The sequence below is a fragment of the Phyllostomus hastatus genome, unplaced genomic scaffold (genome assembly GCF_019186645.2).
Source record: "Phyllostomus hastatus isolate PE091 unplaced genomic scaffold, TTU_PhHast_1.1 phas_scaffold_78, whole genome shotgun sequence".
NCBI classification, from domain to species: domain Eukaryota; kingdom Metazoa; phylum Chordata; class Mammalia; order Chiroptera; family Phyllostomidae; genus Phyllostomus; species Phyllostomus hastatus.
Genome location: NW_025334041.1, coordinates 16,036,075 through 16,054,088, shown reverse-complemented (window position 1 = coordinate 16,054,088; position 18,014 = coordinate 16,036,075). Strand labels below are relative to the sequence as shown.

The following is an 18,014-nucleotide window of genomic DNA, read 5'->3' as shown; positions in this document are numbered from 1 at the left end:
CGCCCCCAACCAGGGTCCTGACCAGGAATTGAACCAATGACCTTGAGGTTTGCAGGCTGGTGCTCAATCTACTGAGCCACCCCAGCAAGGGCAGATTTTGCTATTTTTAGATGGTTGATACACTAATGTCTGATCTGTTTGCTTTTTCCCATATTCTCTGCTCTCACTGCTTTTTTCCTGTTATTTCCTATTTTACCCATTTAGTTGTAGTGTCCCTGGTTGCTGACTTTCTCTTTCTTATTACTTGCAACCTCTCAACTACAGTACATACCTGTTTTGTGATTATTCCTTAAGTTCCTACTAAGGGTAGGAACAAAGTTAAGTTTCTGGAGCATAAAGATGGTATCAGACACAGTCCTTACCTTCTGTAAGCTTCTGTTTTAGTTGAGGAGTGAGAGTGTTCATTAAAATTAAAGATTGTAAATGGAAGTAATAGTACAGTGGTGTATATCAAAAGCATCCTGAGTGACAAAAGATAGTGACATTGAAATTAAGAACAGGAATAAGTCACTGAGAATCAGGGCAGAAATAAAGGCTTCATGGAGCCCAGGAGGCTTGAACTGATTGTTCAAGGAAAGAAAAGCCCAAAAAAACATGAATAGGGAAAGAAGGCATTCTAGACTGAAGAAACAACAGATGCAAAACAGAGGAAGCTGGAATATGCTTCCATATTAAGAAAGAATTGGTAGACCATTTAATTAGTGGAGACTTTGAGGGAAATGTTAGAAATGAAATTGGCAAGGTTGGTAGAAGTCTGGCTATAAAATGACAATATCAGACCAAGGACAGGTGACAGGTCATTCGTTGAAGGAGTATGAATATATTTTTGGAGGGTTAGGGGAAGAGAAGTTTCATTTATAAAGTGCTATTTTAGTTTTACTATCTAGCAGACACAGAAGAAACAGGAAAAGTCAATTTGGTACCATAGAGTTAGTTCACATATCAGTGATGGGAAATATGAACTTGGGTGTGCAATGTGTGATTCAAGAGACTTGAAAGAAACGATGGACAGGATTTGATGAATGAATATACAGAGGAAAAACAGCTTAAGGGTAATTCTTTAGGGTAAGAGACTAGGTGACCATGATAGTGATGATTATACCATGAAAAGAAATGACATTGAGAAAAGGGAGATGAACCTGAATTTGATATTTGTTAAATTCGAGTTGACGGTAAAATATTCCATTGGAGATACTTATCTTGTGTTTGGAGATTGAATCTGAGATCAGGAATCAGTGTTGACATTCTAGTGTGGAAGTCTACATAGAGATGATGGTTGAAATTGTGGCAATATGTGAAATTGATGAAGGAGACAGTTTTGAATTTGAAGTGCAAGGATGAGAACAGTCTTTTGAGGACAAAAGGAGAAAATTCAGAAAAGTGAGAGCAGTCAGTGAGATAGGAAGAGAACAGAACAGGGTGTTATGTCAAAGCTAAGAGGAATCTCAGAGTGTTGAATATTGAAAGATGACTTGGAGAGTGAGTGTTGAGAACAGTTTATTAGATGTGGTGTTTGAATCATTTAATAAGACCTGAGAACTGTGCTGTTCCGTATGAAGGCCGCCAGCCACATGTGACTATTCAAGATAAAATTAATCAGTATTAAACATTTCTTCAGTTGTACAAACCACACTTTAGTAACTAACAGCCATGTGTGGCTAGAGGCTGAGGTTGAACAGCTCTGATAAAGTATATTTTTATTATTGTAGAATGTTCTGTAAGACAGTATAACTTTATGAAGCTTAAGGAATGCTACAGCAAAACTGAAAGCATTTTTTAAATTGATGAGTGAGTGCTGAAAATAATGACCAAACATATATAGGATACATTTTGGAAAAGTTTGATGAAAACAGGAAAAGGACAGCATCTTGGGGGCTTAAAAAGGCTTTTTAAGACTATGATTATGTTCATTCATTTAGTAAATATCTATTGAGGGCCTGTTGTTTGCCAAGTACTGTGCTAGGTATCTCTACCATAATACTAAATAAGGCATTAAACAGTATGTAAGTATATAATTGGAGCAAGGATGTTGGGGGTTAGATATCACATTAGTTATGATATAGTGTGATAATACTTTAAATAGAAGGACCTGTCTTCTGTGAGTTCATAGAAGTATGCTATATAATTCTGTGAGGGAATTTGCAAGGAAGGTTTAGGTGGAATGACTAGAAATTAGCCAGATTGGCAGACAAAGGATATTCCAGGCAAAAGGTCAGGTTATGTAATGGGTGATCAGGGGAATTACACACAATTTCGTATATTCAGACCAAGCATTCATGTGCTATGGTCATGATGGCAAGGGGCCAGGTTATGGAGACTCTATCCTTGTCATAATTAGGCATTTTAATAGTATCCTGAAAGCTATGGGGAGCCTATCAGGGACCTTAAGAAGTGGAATATCATGGTCAAATTTACATTGTAGATTGCATAGTGTGGACATGGGGGTCAGAGACTAATCTAGTTACAAGGAGATTGGTTTAATAGAAACATAGATGTAGAGAGGGAAGTAGTGAAGAGACAGAATGGAGATTAAGGAGAGAACTGAACATGTTTTCTGAAGAATTGTTTTTGAGAAGAATTACTACCAGATAAGGCAGAAGTTCAAAGAGGCAAGGAATTAGCAAAGAATGCAAAATGAAGCCAGAGGAGGATTGCTGGATTTAGCGTGTCCAGTCTAGGGACTAGAGAATAAGGCGAAGTTGAAGATGACATTCAAAACTGTTGGGAGGAGGAATGACAGAGGTTAAATGACACTGGTCATAGAAGAGGCAGTGCCAAGAGTGACTGTTGGATGGAGGTGGAGGAGTCCTACCTGATGATGGAGTTTGAGTTGGGGTTCTGTTTCATAGGAAGCATCTTGAGTGTAGAACTGATTTTTGTTTCCAAATTTGTTTCAGCTCCTGGGTGTCTTTGTCTCACTCAGTGATGCATCGCCCTCCTGGTGACCCAGACCAGAATTCTTATCTGATTTTATCTTTATAACAGTGGTTTGAACCAATATTTGTAGTTTTATGCCTGCACCTTAGAATTAGACCATGATTCAATTCTTGGTTTTGACACTGAAATCATTTTTAAAAAATTGTATTTGTTGGTTGGTTGGTTGGTTGGTTGGTTGGTTGGTTGGTTGATTGATTGGAGAGAAGAAGGAATAAACAGAAAGAAACATCGATTTGTTCCCCCACTTATTTATGCATTCATTGGTTGATTCCTGTATGTGTCTTGTATGTGCACAACCTTGGCATATGGGGACAATGCTCCAACCAACTGAACTACCTGGCCAGGACCTGTGCCACTTAAATCTTGATCATATAGAAATGAGTGTCATCATCTATACAACTCACAATAATAGCATTATTTTTATTTATTTATTTAGCGGGGGAGGGAGAAAGAGAGAGGGAGACACATTAATTGGCTGCCCCTTGCACACACCCCTACCATATTCCAGGTATTGTGCTAAGTGTGTTACTTATGTTATCTCAGTTGATTCCCAAAAGAAGAAACTGCAGAGAGAATTAGAACTCAAAGACAGATCTGTCTGACTCCAAAGCTCTGTTTAAGCTGTAGATTGCTAACTGTCTGCTGTGCCTACTCGGTAGCTTAGTATTGGTTTACAAATTAACATGACCCATGGTATGTAAATACTCTGGAAGTCATTGGCCAATATGGTTCACCTTCATTTAAGAAGTATAGAGAGCACTCAGTTATTTCTTGTGTGTGTGTTCAGCAGTCCTCCTTTTTAAAGATTTTAAATTTAACCTTTATTGTATTTTTTCCATTACCATTTAGTCCCCTTATACCTACCTCCCCTAACAATCGCCACACTGTTGTCCATGTCCATGAGTCCTTTCTCCTTTTTGTTTAATCCCTCTACCTCCTAAGCTCCCCTCTACCCCACTAGCTATCATCCTGCTCTCCATCTATGAGTCTGTGCCCATTTTCCTTCAGTTTATAGTTCATCTGTAGGACAACACATAATAACAGATCTTTGTATTAATAAACATAATTTCCAAACTTGGGATAGTATTCTTTTTATTACCACTGTACTATGAACTCTATGCAAGCCATATGTCTGTGAAAGCTGTCAAAGCCTATTCCCAAATTTATATTACTGTTTTTGTAAAGATGGTAATTCAGAGTCATGTAGTTTCTGAGACTCATGTAGTTTATAATTTTTATATCATAGGTATCATACAAATGTACCATATTATAAATTATCATATACTTTGAAATTAGTTACAGTTTTCATAAATAATATGAATGAGAGCAATGATCATGAGTTATTTGGAAGTTAAGTTTAAGCAGGGTTTCTTTTTTTTTTTCTTTTTTTTTTTTTAAACATCACCACACACTTGGTTTCTTTTTAATTTTATTTATTTATTCTTAGGGAGGGAAGGGAGAAAGAGAGAGAGAGAAACATCAATGTGCGGTTGCTGGAGGTTATGGCCTGCAACCCAGGAATGTATCCTGGCTGGGAATCGAACCTGGGACACTTTGGTTCCCAGCCCGCGCTCAATCCACTGAGCTATGCCAGCCAGGGCTTAAGCAGGGTTTCTTAATGTCAGCACTGTCAACATTTTAGTCCAGATAGATAATTTTTTGCTTTGAGGCCTGTCCTGTACATTGTAGGATGTTTAGCAACATCCCTGGTCTCTGCTCACTAAATATGACTAGTAGTTCTCCAACTTGTGACAACCAAAATTATTGCTAGATGTTGCCAAATAACTCCTGGAAGACAAAATTACCTTTATTGAGAACCAATAGTTGATAGTTGAAATTTAGTACCAACAAAAGTAGAATTTTTTTTGTTACTTTTTTTTTAATCTTTACTGAGGTGTGATTCATATACCATTTAGTATAGCCATTTAAAGTTTACATTCAGTAGCTTTTAGTATATTGACAGAGTTTTGCAACTATCACTTGATCTAATTTTGGGACATTTTCATAACCTCATAAAGAAACCCGAGACGCATTAACCATCTCTTCCCATTTTCCTCCCCATTCTCCCACACAGCCATAGGTATACCTGTTCTTGTTTTTTGTTTTTTTGTTTTTTTTTTATCTTTAGGAATATACAACTTCCTTGTTTGTTTTAAATCAGATTATAAAGCAAACCAAAGTCTACTGCAGACTATATATATTAAAATGTATCAGCAGTGTAGAGACATATATTCTTTCCTGTATATATCATTAAAGGTCCTTAGACATTTGTTTAGACAGACTCCAAGTTTAATCTGTACAGGAAATAAATGACCTAAATAGGTGGGGTTAAGAATTGTTTTGTGATTCTTCAGAACAGTAAAAAGTCCCTCTAGACCTTCTTGGCAGGTTTTATATTGTAGAAATCAACAGTTTTTGGTGTTCCTTATTAGTTCTAGTAGATAACCTTATTTCCTAGGCTGTGTGTGAAAAACACAGCTATAAAACACATGTACCTAAAATAGTATTTTGAACCTGTTGGATTTTAAGCAAAAAGTGATGTGATCTGACTTACATTTTAGAACGAGTCTTCTGGGAACTGTTAAGAATGAACACAGGAGGGCAGTGGTGGCAGGGAGACCAGTGGGGAAATTATTGTAGTCACCAAGAGAAACTGGTGGCTTGGAAGGTGCAAACAGTGGAGGTAGTGGAGAAATGCTTGGATCCTGGATCTATTTTGAAGGAATAGTCAGCAGGGTAGCAAATAGAGTATAAGAGAAAGATAAAGATAACAATCTGGAAAAAGGATTACTTCACAGATTTTGTCTAAGCAATTGATAGTTGGAGTTGATTGATTGCTTGTCTTAAGAAATTTTAAATTCTGATATGGTCAAATTTACAGCATTTCCTTTTGTCATCTTTTAGAGTTTTGTTTAAAATATTCTGTAGTTCTGTATTTTCTTCGAATATTTTTTTGTTCTGTTTAGTTTTTTGCATTCAATTTTTTTAAAAATACAAAACTATTTGCAATTTACTTTTGTGTATGAGATTATCTAAATTTCTTTGCCTACCCCCACCCCGTGTATACCCGCATAGCCAATAGTCCCAATCCAAAACATTTATTTCCTACTTTTCTCTCTGATTTCAAAGATGTCATTTTATTATATACTACATTTTCTTGTATACTTGCATCTGTTTTAGAACCTGTGTTCAGTTATGTGAGCCTGTTTGTAAGCCATTACCTCATTGTTTTAATTCCTATGGTTTTGTAACATATCTTTGTTCTACTGTTCTACTTTTTCAAAATTGTCTTGGTTGATCTTTTACATTTGAATCAGCTACTAGTGTTTCATGCAAAATTTATTAATTTCTCATTGAGTTCACTTCATATGGATTAATTTTCAAAAAATTTAACACGTTTATGATTCTTTCCATATAAGAACAATTATTTCTCTCTACTAAGGTCTTGTTTTATGTCCTTTATTTAATCTTCCTCAAGACCCTGAACATTTCTAATTTGATTGATTCTCAGATATTCATAGTTACTGTTGTGAATAGATTTATTTTCTTTTACTTTATGAATTTGTTGATGATATAGAGAGAAGCTGTTGCTCTTTTATGTTGCTCTTGTGTTTGGCCATCTTGCTGTACTGTCTTATTTTAGTAATTTGTTGATTTTTCTAGAGGTTTTTTTTTTTTTTATATATATATAGATCTGTTACTTCTATATCTTATTGCATTGGCTTACACCTTCAGGATATATAGAGTATTAGAGGTGAGAGTAGGAATCAGTTCTGTTAAAAACCACTGTGAGATATCAATTGTTTGTCCTTTTTTTTTAATCATAGCTGTGTTTCTTTGTACATGAGATGCAAAAGTATTCTCATATATTTGTAATGGAAATATAAATGAATGCAGTGCTTTATATGAGGGGGGACCCAAAATCCCCCAGAATTTACTTATAAAATATTGTGTATTTATTCATACATGTTCAAACTTCAGTCACCTTTAGAGTACTCTCCATTTGATGCAGTACACCTGTCGAGATGCTATTTGAGCGTTTTTTTTTCCACTGCTCCAAACGGTTTTTGAGCTCATTGATTTTGATGCCTTTTAGTGCTTCTGCCATTTTTTGTTTCACCTCTTCCTCATCAGCAAAACATTTCTTTCCCTTTGAGGGCCTTTTTCATCTGGGGAAACAAAAAAAGAAAAGTCACTCAGGGCAAGATCAGGTGAGTAGGGACAATGGGGCACATGGATCATGCCGTTTTTTGGTCAAAAGGTGCCGAATGCTCAGTGCTTTGTGGGCAGGTGTGTTTGTAAATCATCCATCATGAAATGGGCAAACACATTGAAAGGATCTTCAAAAAAAATTCACTGAAGCTGAATGCAGCATCTCACAACAATGCCAGCTAGCACACTGATACAGATGGGTTCCTAGAACACTCATCTAGTGAGTGAAGCCTGTACTACTAACAGCCTGCCTTCCAGAAGATAATTCCAGTTTTTTGGAGGGTTCCCCCCTCATATATTATAATACATATACAGGGTAGGGCAAAAGTACGTTTACAGTTGTTCATATGGAAAAATAATACAATAAGTAATAATATAAGAATAAACTCTGTGTTTTGTGTACTCGCGATTGTAAACCTACTTTTTGTTCTACGCTGTATAATTATATGTATAATTTTGTAGTCTGTATAGAAAGTCTTAGGAGTGCCTCACATCTGTTGACCTAGTAATCTCACTTCTAGGATGTTTTCCCTTGAAGGTAATAAGGAAAAATTAGAAAGAACAGAAATGGAATTGTTTACATAGTAGAATTGTATCATTATAAAAATGCACAGAACAAAGGTTAGAAGCAAATACACCAAAATGATGATAGTGGTAATATATGGTGATTTTATTTGCTCCCTCGTACTTTTCTATGGTGAGCATGCATTGTTATTAAAATCACAAGAAAACTTGAAGTGTATACTTAACTGTAATACTAAGCTATATTTACCTTCTTCAAATAACTGGAAAGGGAGAAATCTTAGCCTATTATTCCATTAATAAGTGGTAAGTTTGTCATTTTTAAAAAAGTTTACTTTGTAAATACTCTTAAAAAATTGTGAAATGTGGGTTAACACATGCTGTAGGATAAATCTGATGTCTGAAAGAAAAGAAACACAGTGGTTACAGGGGCAGGTTGTGGTCTGTACTTTTGGTGTGTGCTTCTAAATGATCTGAATTGCAGCTCATGAAGCAGGAGAGGATTGTGATTGTGGCTAAGTGTCCACTTGTTCTGTTTCTAACTATCTTTTCATCCATTTAACATGTCTTTTGCAAAATAGGAATCATCTAGTATTCCTGTGATCTATCATTGGCATACTTTAGTAATAAAGCTTCTGTGTTTACATGCATTTTAGGTTACCATTCATTTTATTTAAGAGTCATTAGTTGAGTAGTACTTTTAGTCTGCTAGGAACTTTTATGTCCTTTGGCTAAAGGACATAAAACCCCACAGAGGTCCTATGTCCTGAACAGCTTTTCTTAGAAATAATTCATTATTAATATTGTGGTGGAGTAAAATGGTATCTGATTAGAGAAGCCAGAATTACCAGATTCCAACTCAGCCAATACCTGAGGTCTCATATGGAGCTAAGTGTATTTGAAATTCAAGGCAGAGTAATACTTACTGGTTTAGGTATAGGCCTCCTGCTTCAGTATCCAGAGAACTAGGTTTATTCTGTAAGGAAGACATTGTCTTCCTTTAAGTAATTAAATCTGCTTTCCCTTCTTCCTCTAAACTTAAATACAAGTCTCAAATCTGACTGCTGTGTTGAGGCAAAAGACCACACCAGTTAGTGCTAAAGAAAAATGTGCAAGAAACAAAGAGTTCCTCCCAAACACCCATCTAGATTTTCTTGAGTATCTAGCAATCTAATATGCCACCTACCAACCAACTGCCCACCATTACCCTTGGCCCAGTTTCTATACTTGAAAAAAGGGACAGAAGAAAAGGAGAAAGGAATAAGAAGAATGGCTTGGTTGTTCCAAACAGCCTTGTAGTATTTTTGTTTAAACCTCTGACAGCATGGAAGGATAAGGTTACATTACCTAGAAATTCACATTATTTGTAAAATTATGTTTTAAAAGTTTCAGTGTGGTAATAGAGAGGTTAGAAGCCAGAGTTTCAGAAGAGCTTAATAAATAACTTTTTTCTCCAGGTATTTCAATAATAAAAGTGTTGTGTAACTATAAATACATAGTTTGTTTCTGTAGTGATTTATCTTCTCCATTATCACCAGCACTATTATTGGCACAGATTCTAACATCTTTAGCAACAATTATTACTTGACAAATTAAACACAAAGTCATTTCAACAAACCAACTATTTTTCATATTGTAACGACTTTTTCCTGTGTTTAGTTTGTATTATAGGTTTTACTCTCCTGATTGAATTATAACGAGTAGTGGTCTCAGTAATGCAAATATAATCATCTAGTTAAAAAGTCATGTTATGTCCCATTAAAATCCTATTAAAAATTGCACTTTAGGAGAAATTCCTATAATAATTTTAGCTCAACACAGTGACAGCATCCATTACCGCAGGGGCCAATCATTTGTTTAGAAGTATCTTTTTAAAAGTCTTTATTTATATGTTTTTAGAGAAAAGGGAAGGGAGGAGGGAGAAAGAGGAGGAGCGAAATATCCATTGATTGTCTCTTGCACACCTCCAACTGGGAGATCTGACCCTCAACCCAGGCATGTGACCCACCCAGGAATCAAGCCAGTGACCTTTCGGTGTTCAGAATGACACCCAACCCACTAAGCCACACCAGTTAGGGCTGCTCATAAGTTTTAACATACCCAAGTAGTAATACACTTTTTGGAATGGAAAATGAAGGGAGGTTTATATAGATCCTCAAACACAACAATAAAATAATATATGTCAGGCATTTAATAAAGTAAGCATAAAATGATGGTTACTGTTATGGAGGCAAATGAAGGGGAGTCAAGAATGACTTCCAGGTGTTCTATTTTGGACAGTGAGAAAGAGCTAGTTTCAGAGAGTGGGAAACCTGTTGATTCCTAGACAGATTACCTGTGAAAAGTCTGGATAGAAATGTTCCGTGGTAGATGTCAAAGAAGGGTATGACTCTCATGAGGGGTACTTGAACAGAAGGGACAGATTTGGAAGACAGCTGTTTACATACACATGGTAGCAATAAAAGTTATGCAAGTGGATGAGCTAACCCAAGGAGAGAGTTAGAATAAGGGAAGTCGGAACCCTGAGGAGTAGCTTGTGTGGGTGTGGTTAGAGAAGGAAGGGGAATACCAGTGGTGAAGGTGAATAGCGTCAGAGAAATACAAGGAGGAGAGTGTATCAGGAAGGGAGTGAGATTAGCAGCTCCAGGTGCTCCGGAGGTGAATAAGATCAGAGGGAAGAGTATGTTTGGGTTTACTAACAAAGAATTGTTCTCTCAAATTACAGTAGTTTGAGGATAGAATGGGACATGAGTAAGGGTAACCAGTGTAGATAAATCTTTTTAAGAATGTGACTTAAATTTATGTTTAAATGATGATAGGAGCTAACATAGAAGAAGGGATTTCTGAAAATGTAGGGAGTTAGTGAATTTTCGAGGAGGACAGAATGGTCAGCGGTGTCAAATGCTGCAGAGCACTCCTGTAATGGTCATTGAGGGAATGACATCGGATTTGGCCATTAGGAGGAAGTCCATGAACCAGGAGTGAAGTCTTTGAGGTGGAGTCCTTTGAATGCCGGACTTCAGTCAATGGGGAATGATTGAAAGTAATTGTACATGGAAGTGATATGATCAGAACAGCATTTAAACATTTTTTTTTCTGGCAGCAGTTTGAAGGATGAGATAGGTAGCCTGAGTCTTAGGCTGGTAGAGGCACGACGTAACAAGAGCCCGGACCAGGGGGATGGTCCTGACTGACAACAGAAAGTTAAGATGGGGGCAAGACCTGCTCTGCTGTTATGTCCCTTTTAACTTGGCTATCACATGGATATAATTAATGAGTAAAGGAGAAGTAAGCTAAAATTTGACTTTTTAAGGTTTTGAGTGTAAGGAGAATGAAGGGTAGTAACATTTACCAAAACGGAAACGTTAGTAGAGGCAAGATTTGAAGATGAATTCATGTTTAAGCTTTCCTTTACCAAGTTTCTGTTATCGAACAGCTACTGTAGGTTGGACGCTGTTCCACATGCTGGAGATCCAGCAGTGAACACAGCAGGCAGAGTGTTTTCATGGCACTCAACATTCAGAAGTGAGGTGAAGGTGGAAAAAATAATAAAAGATAATTTAAGGCAAGTAATATAAAACTTGGTGATGATACAGAAATGGACAAATTTCTGTATCAGGGATACATTTTAGGGAACCATTTTAGGTGATGTGGTCAGGAATTGGCATTTCTAAAGAGGGGAGATTTGAACTGAGACTAGAATACTACTAAAAGGTCAGCTCTGCAAAGATCTGGGTGCAAAGGCATCCCCACCTAGACTGGAGAGTGTATGCAGAGGCCCTAGGAAGGGGATGAGCTTGATGTGTTTGAGTGCCAGAATAAAAGCTCCGTGTGCCAACAGTATAGTGAGCAAAGGAAAGACTAATGTGTGATGGGGTCTCAGAGGTTGGTAGAGTTTAATGTGTGCCGGCAGGGCTTTGGAAGCCTTGGTAAGGAGTTTGGTGGTAGCAGTGGAAATAAAAGTAGTATTGAGGTATGTTGAACTTGAACTGTCTGGGGCGTCTAGGTGAAGAAATCAAGAGTTAGTTGTCAGGCTTAAATATATAAATTCAGATATAATTTGCTTAGTATTATTTATCACAATAACCCCAAGTTGTCTAGGCATTGAACAAATATGGAGGCTTGAGGAGGTCAACGGAGCAGAGGGCAATGAATAGCCGGAGATCCCCAGCAGTTTTTTCACATAATGAAATGTATCTTAGATATCATTGCAACCTGAAAAGAATGACCAACTGTTGTATGAGCAGTAGCTGGAAAATTTTTATAGTCAGAAATATCTCATGACTTCTTCAGGGGACATAAAGAATACTTGCCAACTTAAAATACCTGTGACTCTATAGGGACTAAGCTATAAAGACTGTGTATAGTGCTGGTTGAGACAGAACTCCTGATTCCAGCAATGCGTTTTTGCGGTAAACAGCGAGCATATGTATCCCTGTGCTTCCAGATACACAGGCAGTTTGAATAGTTTGCCTAGCCTTGGTCATCCTTAAATTAAGGAATCTGGTTTTACTTGATATGTAAGTTAACATGTGCTCAAAAGCTACAATGAGATATAATAATTATACTTTGGGTTTATGTATTGCTTTATGATTTACAAACCCTTTACCCATTAGGAATCAACTTGATCTTCATGAGCAACTCTGTAAAGCAGATAGGGGACAGGAATTTTAGGGAGGTCAGCATTGTTTGAGTTCAGGAAACTGAGGATCTCCAGATACAGTCACCAAGGGGGACATGAATTTACAACTTCCAGCTTTGCTTGTATTGCTTTACCTATCACACCATGTTAATTCAAAGGTGGACAAAAATTTAAACTTTAGTAGAACTAAAATGTGTATCCTTACTAAAACAGTGACAAAATACGTATTTTTTTATTTGCGTTGTGGTTAATCAGTGCCTCCATAGAGTTCAGGTGTTGTGCATACACACAGGAGGGTGAGATTGACCGTCGGCTGGCAGAGAGAGAGGTTCGATTTTGTTTAGAAAACGTGTGCTGTTTTCTCACTTGCTAAAATTTGTCTTTTCTTCGTTGCTGTGTATGGTTAAAGTACTATATATACAGCTTTAAAATTAGCCCTTTTATTTTATATCTAGTACTCACATGTTTATTTCTGCTAATAATAGCTAACATGTAATGAACAGTTCTGTGCTGGGCACTGTGATATGGGGTTTGTAAAAATTAACTTTTTAAATTCTTTTATCAACTCTCTGAGGTGGGAGCATTCCTTTATAAATAGGTGTTTTCTTTTTGGTCCATTCATATACTTTCTATTTCCACAGTTGATGGGGAGAAACTAGACTGTGTTGAAAAAAAGGATAATTATAAGGCAAACTCATGTGCAATAAGGATCAATTTAAGCCATGTAAATAGCTATTATTTTTCATATTATATATTATTTATTATATTTTTCCCTAAGTGAAGAAGCCAAGTTGATAGAAGTGCTAACCTGAGAGGTGAAGTGTAAGCTGTATAAAATGAGTGAAAAAGTAATGATATTCTGAATGTTTTATGATTATAACAGTATGTAATAAACATGGGTGGTTTTGCATTTTGCAAAGCAATTTAACTTCATGTGTGTAAAAAAAACTCACCAATAAAGAAATGTTTGCCTAATTTGAAGTATTTAGGAATGAGAGGTGTTCATAAAACTTAATCTTTTTAGTTACTTTTCATTCATTTTCTTGGAGTGAATGAAATATGTTGCTTACTGTGGAAATAATAATAATGCTTTGTATTTATATAGCATCTTTCATCTGAGGATCTCAAAGTGCTTTTCAAATAATGTCTCATGAATCCTCACAACACTTCAGTGAGGTAGGTAGGTGGCAAGTATTACTATCTTCATTTTACAGATGGAGAAATTAAGCCACAAGATGGTTAAATGATTTATGTATAGAGATGTACCAACCAGATATAGAAGCAACCTGAGCTACTAAAGTAAAAATAATTATATTTTAGGAGGATTGGCATAATAATTATATTTTAGGAGGATTGGCATAGTATATAAATCATTAACCCCTTTGCTTTTGTACTTTACATAGATTATGTATTAAAACAAATATGGTTAGCTTTATAATGTTCACATTAAAATTCGTGTTTTCTTGAGGAGTAGAAAACATTATAATACTCTTTTTCTCCCTGTTTTTAGGTCAGCAGCAAGGACAAGATGGAGTCAAAGTCCAACAAGCTACAATAGCTCCTGTAACTGTAGCAGTTGGAGGAATTGCTAATGCTACGATAGGTGCTGTTAGTCCTGACCAACTCACGCAAGTGCATTTGCAGCAAGGCCAGCAAGCTTCTGATCAAGAGGTACAGCCTGGCAAGAGACTTCGAAGAGTTGCCTGTTCCTGTCCTAACTGTAGGGAAGGAGAAGGAAGGTAAATGCTCGATTACCAACTCTCTCTCCGGAAGGTATATAAAATAGTTAAAATCAAGCCACTGGTTGGGTACTTAGATCATTAGAACATCACTTGCTTTTTTAGTCCAGAAGTTGAGATATAGTATTGTCATGAAGGGGATTAAACTGAGCTGTTCTAGGAACAGTTCTCCACCTTGTACCTTACATTTTTTTGCAATTTTTTACTTTTTTCATTTAACATGTAAAAGTTTAAACTTTACTGACGTAAAACTCACCATACAATTCAGTCATTTAGAGTGTACATTTCAGTAGTTTTAATATATTTACAGAGTGGTGTATCTATCACCACAATTAATTTTGCACATTTTGTCACCCTCAAAAAAAACCCCTGTATTCTTAACCATCACCCCCTCATTAGCAAGTCTCCTAGCTCTAGGCAACCACTGAAACTGTTTCTGTCTTTATAGCTTTGCCTATTCTATATTCACATAATGGAATCATATAATATGTGGTCTTTTGTGACTGGTTTTATTCACATAGCATGTTTTGAAAGTTTTTTCTGTATTATAGCATACATTAGCACTTTATTTTTTTAATGAACAAAAATATTCTGTTGTATGTCTATACAGCATTTTACTTATCCACTCATCAGTTGATGGACATTTGGCATTTTCCACCTGTTGGCTATTATACTGCTATAAACATTCTTATACAACTTTTTGTGAGGTCATATGTTTTCATTCCCTTAGGCATATACCTAGGATTGGAATTACTGGTTCATAATGGTGACTCTAGATCTGTTTGAGAAAGTGCCAGATGTTTTCCAATGTGGTTGTGTTATTTTATGTTCCCACTAGCTGGGTATGAGGGTTCTGATTGCTCCACATTATTGCCAACATTTGTTATAATCTGACTTTTTGATTATCTCTATCCTAGTGGGTATGAAGTGGTATCTCATTGCAGTTTTGATTTGTATTTCTCTGATGACTAATGACATGGAGTAGGGGTGTCAAACTCATTTTCACCAGGGGCCACTTCGGCCTTGCAGTTGCCTTCAAAGGGCCAAATATAATTTTTGGACTGTGTAAATGTAACTACTCCTTAACTAGGGGCAAGGAGCTCAGCACTGCCACCGGGTAGGAACAAGGTGGAGGGCCAGTTCAGCCCTCATCCGGCCCACGGGCCTTGTGTTTGCCACCTGTGACATAGAGTATGTTCTGTGTGCTCGGTGGCAATTTATGTATCTTGTTAGAGACACATCTCTTAATATCTTTTGTCTATTTTATTTCTTTTTATTATTGAGGTTCTTTATTCTGGTACAAGTCCCTTATCAGATACGTGATTTGCACATATTTTCTCCCAGTTTGTGAGTTGTCCTCTCTCCCTTGATAATGTCCTTTGAAACACTGAAGTTTTTATTTTGATGAAGCTTAGTGTTTTTGGTTACTTCACTTTTTGGTGTTGTATCCAACAATTAATTACCAAATCTGAGGTCACGAAGATTCCTAGTTTTCTTGGTTTTGTAGCTTTTGCTCTTACATTTAGGTCTTTGTCAGTCTGGGCTTAATTTTTTTAATATGGTGTGAGGTAAAGGTTCATGTAACACCATTGTTGAAAAGACTGTCCTTTCCTTATGTACTGAATGGTCGTGGCATTTTTGTCAGAAAGCAGTTGACCATGGGCACATAGGTTTATTTCTGGATGATCAGTCCTATTTCATTGATTTATATGTGTCATTCTATGCTAATACCACCTTGTGTTGATTACTTTGGCTTTGTAGTAATTTGAAATTGGGAAGTGTGGGTCCTCTGACCTTTTTATTCATTTTCAATGTTGTTTTGCCTCCATAGGGACACTTGCAATATGTGAATTTTAGAATCAGTTTGCTAGTTTCTATAAAGAAGGCGAGGGGATTCTCATAGGGGTGACATTGGATCTTTAGATCAATGTTGCCCACTTGAGAGCATCAAGTCTTCGGATCCAAATACATGTTACATGTTTTTATGTTTATTTAGATCTTCTCTAATTTCTTTCAGCATTGTTCTGCAGTTTTCAGAGTTTCAATTTTGCACTTTTTTGTTCAACTTATTCCTGAATATTTTATTCTTGTTGGTGCTATTGTAAATGGAATGGTTTTCTTAATTGTTCATTGCAGATGTCTAGCAATACTATTTTTGTACATCTTGATCTTGCAGCCCTGCTGAACTCTTTCATTAGTTCTGCTAACTTTTTAGTGGATTTCTTAGTATTTTTCTATACATAAGATCCTGTCATATGCAGATAGAGATAGTTTTATTTTGTTCTTTCCACTTTGACTTTTCTTTTTCATGCCTGTGGTAATTGTTCTGTCCAGAACCTACAAGTGCATTTTGAAATAAAGTGGTGAAAGTGGACATCATTGTTTTATTCCTGATCTGAGGGGAAAAGTGGCCAGTCTTTTACCATTAAGTATAATATTAGCTCTAGGTTTTTCTTGTATGCCCTAAGTTAGGTTAAGAAAACGCTCTATTTCTACTATATTGAGTATTTTTTATCTTGAAAGGGTGTTGGGTTATGTCAAATGCTTTTCTGCATCTGTTGAGCTGATCATGGAATTTTTGTGTTTTATTCTATCAGTGTGGTGTATTACATTAATTGATTAATGGATGTTAAAGTAGTTTTATATTCATAAGGTTAAATCCAGCTTGGTTTTTAATTATTTTATATGTTGCTGGATTTGGTTTGCTACTATTTTGTTCAAGATTTTTGCATGTAGGTTCGTGACAGGTATTGGTTTGTAGTTTTCTTGTAATGAATGAATGTCTTTGCTTTTATAGAATGAGTTGATAAGTGTTCCTTCCAGTTTTACTTTTGAAAGAGTTTGTTGAAAAACTGATGTTAGTTCTTGAAATGTTGTGTAGAATCCGCTAGTGAAGCCCTGGGCTTTTCTTATGGGTATTTTTTTTACTTCTAATTCAGTCTTTTTTCTTGCTATGGGTTTCTTTCATTCTGGTTCGTTGTTCTTGAGTCAGCTTTGGTACTTTGTGTCTTTCTAGGAATTTGTCCTTCTCATTTATTTAAGCAATTGGCATATAATCACATAATTGTTCTTGTTTTATGAAAATATCATTGAAATAGAATCCAACTGTTGAATTATCTATTTCTACCTTCATTTCTGTTAGTTTTTACTTGCTGTTTTGGGGCTTTCTTGTTACTGTCGTGTTTAACTGAATGTCTGTTTATAATTGTTATCTTCCTGATAGATCAACCCATTTATCTTTAATAAATCATCCTCTTAATCTCTAATTACATCTTTTGTTTTAAATTTTGTTTTGTTTGATGTTAGTAGCACCACTCCAGCTTTCTTAGGGTTGCTGTTGGCTTATCTATTTTTATCATTTTACTTTCAGTCTCTTTGTATCCTTCAGTGCAAAGGGTGTCACCTGTAGACAGCATAGAGTTGGATCTGTTTTTCCAGAAGTCCAATCTGACAAAATATGTCTTTGAATTGGATTGTATAGCTAATTCACATTTGATGTTACTGACATAGCTGAATTTACAACTGTCATTTTACTTTCTCTTTCTCGTGTCTTATGCCATTTGTTCCTCTACTCGTCTCCTTTCTTTTGCATTACGTGAATATAGCATTTTAACTTCTAATTTAGCACTTTAACTTATTAATGATTTTTTAAATTATATTATTTTCAGTTACTTCTTTAGTAGTTGTTCTAAGCCTTACCATATATATCTTAGTTTATGTTCACTTTAAGATTTATAGTAACTTAATTCTAGTGAGTTATAGAAAGGTTACTACTATGTACATCTATTCTCTTTTGCTTCTTTTTGTGGTATTATTGGTATACATAGTATAAATTTTACAAGCCCAGTAATACATTATTATAATTATTACTTTATCTAATTTTACTTTTTTTTTTAAAAAAAGTGGAGAGATGGGGAGTGAGTATGTATAGCTTTTGCTATGTTAACGGTATCACTTCTAGT

General features: G+C 35.9%; 1 protein-coding gene across 2 annotated transcripts in view; it reads left to right on the top strand.

The window, feature by feature from the left end:
* The window catches only part of SP4 (Sp4 transcription factor), a 63,798-nt gene that overhangs the window by 27,384 nt on the left and 18,400 nt on the right, over positions 1-18,014 (top strand). For both annotated transcript variants that reach the window (XR_006784423.1, XM_045828114.1), the window contains exon 4: positions 13,824-14,052. Coding sequence is in view for 1 of the 2 variants with exons in the window: in XM_045828114.1 (XP_045684070.1) it covers positions 13,824-14,052 (229 nt within the window). In the remaining variant the exon portion in view is untranslated. The remainder of the gene's footprint in view (positions 1-13,823; positions 14,053-18,014) is intronic.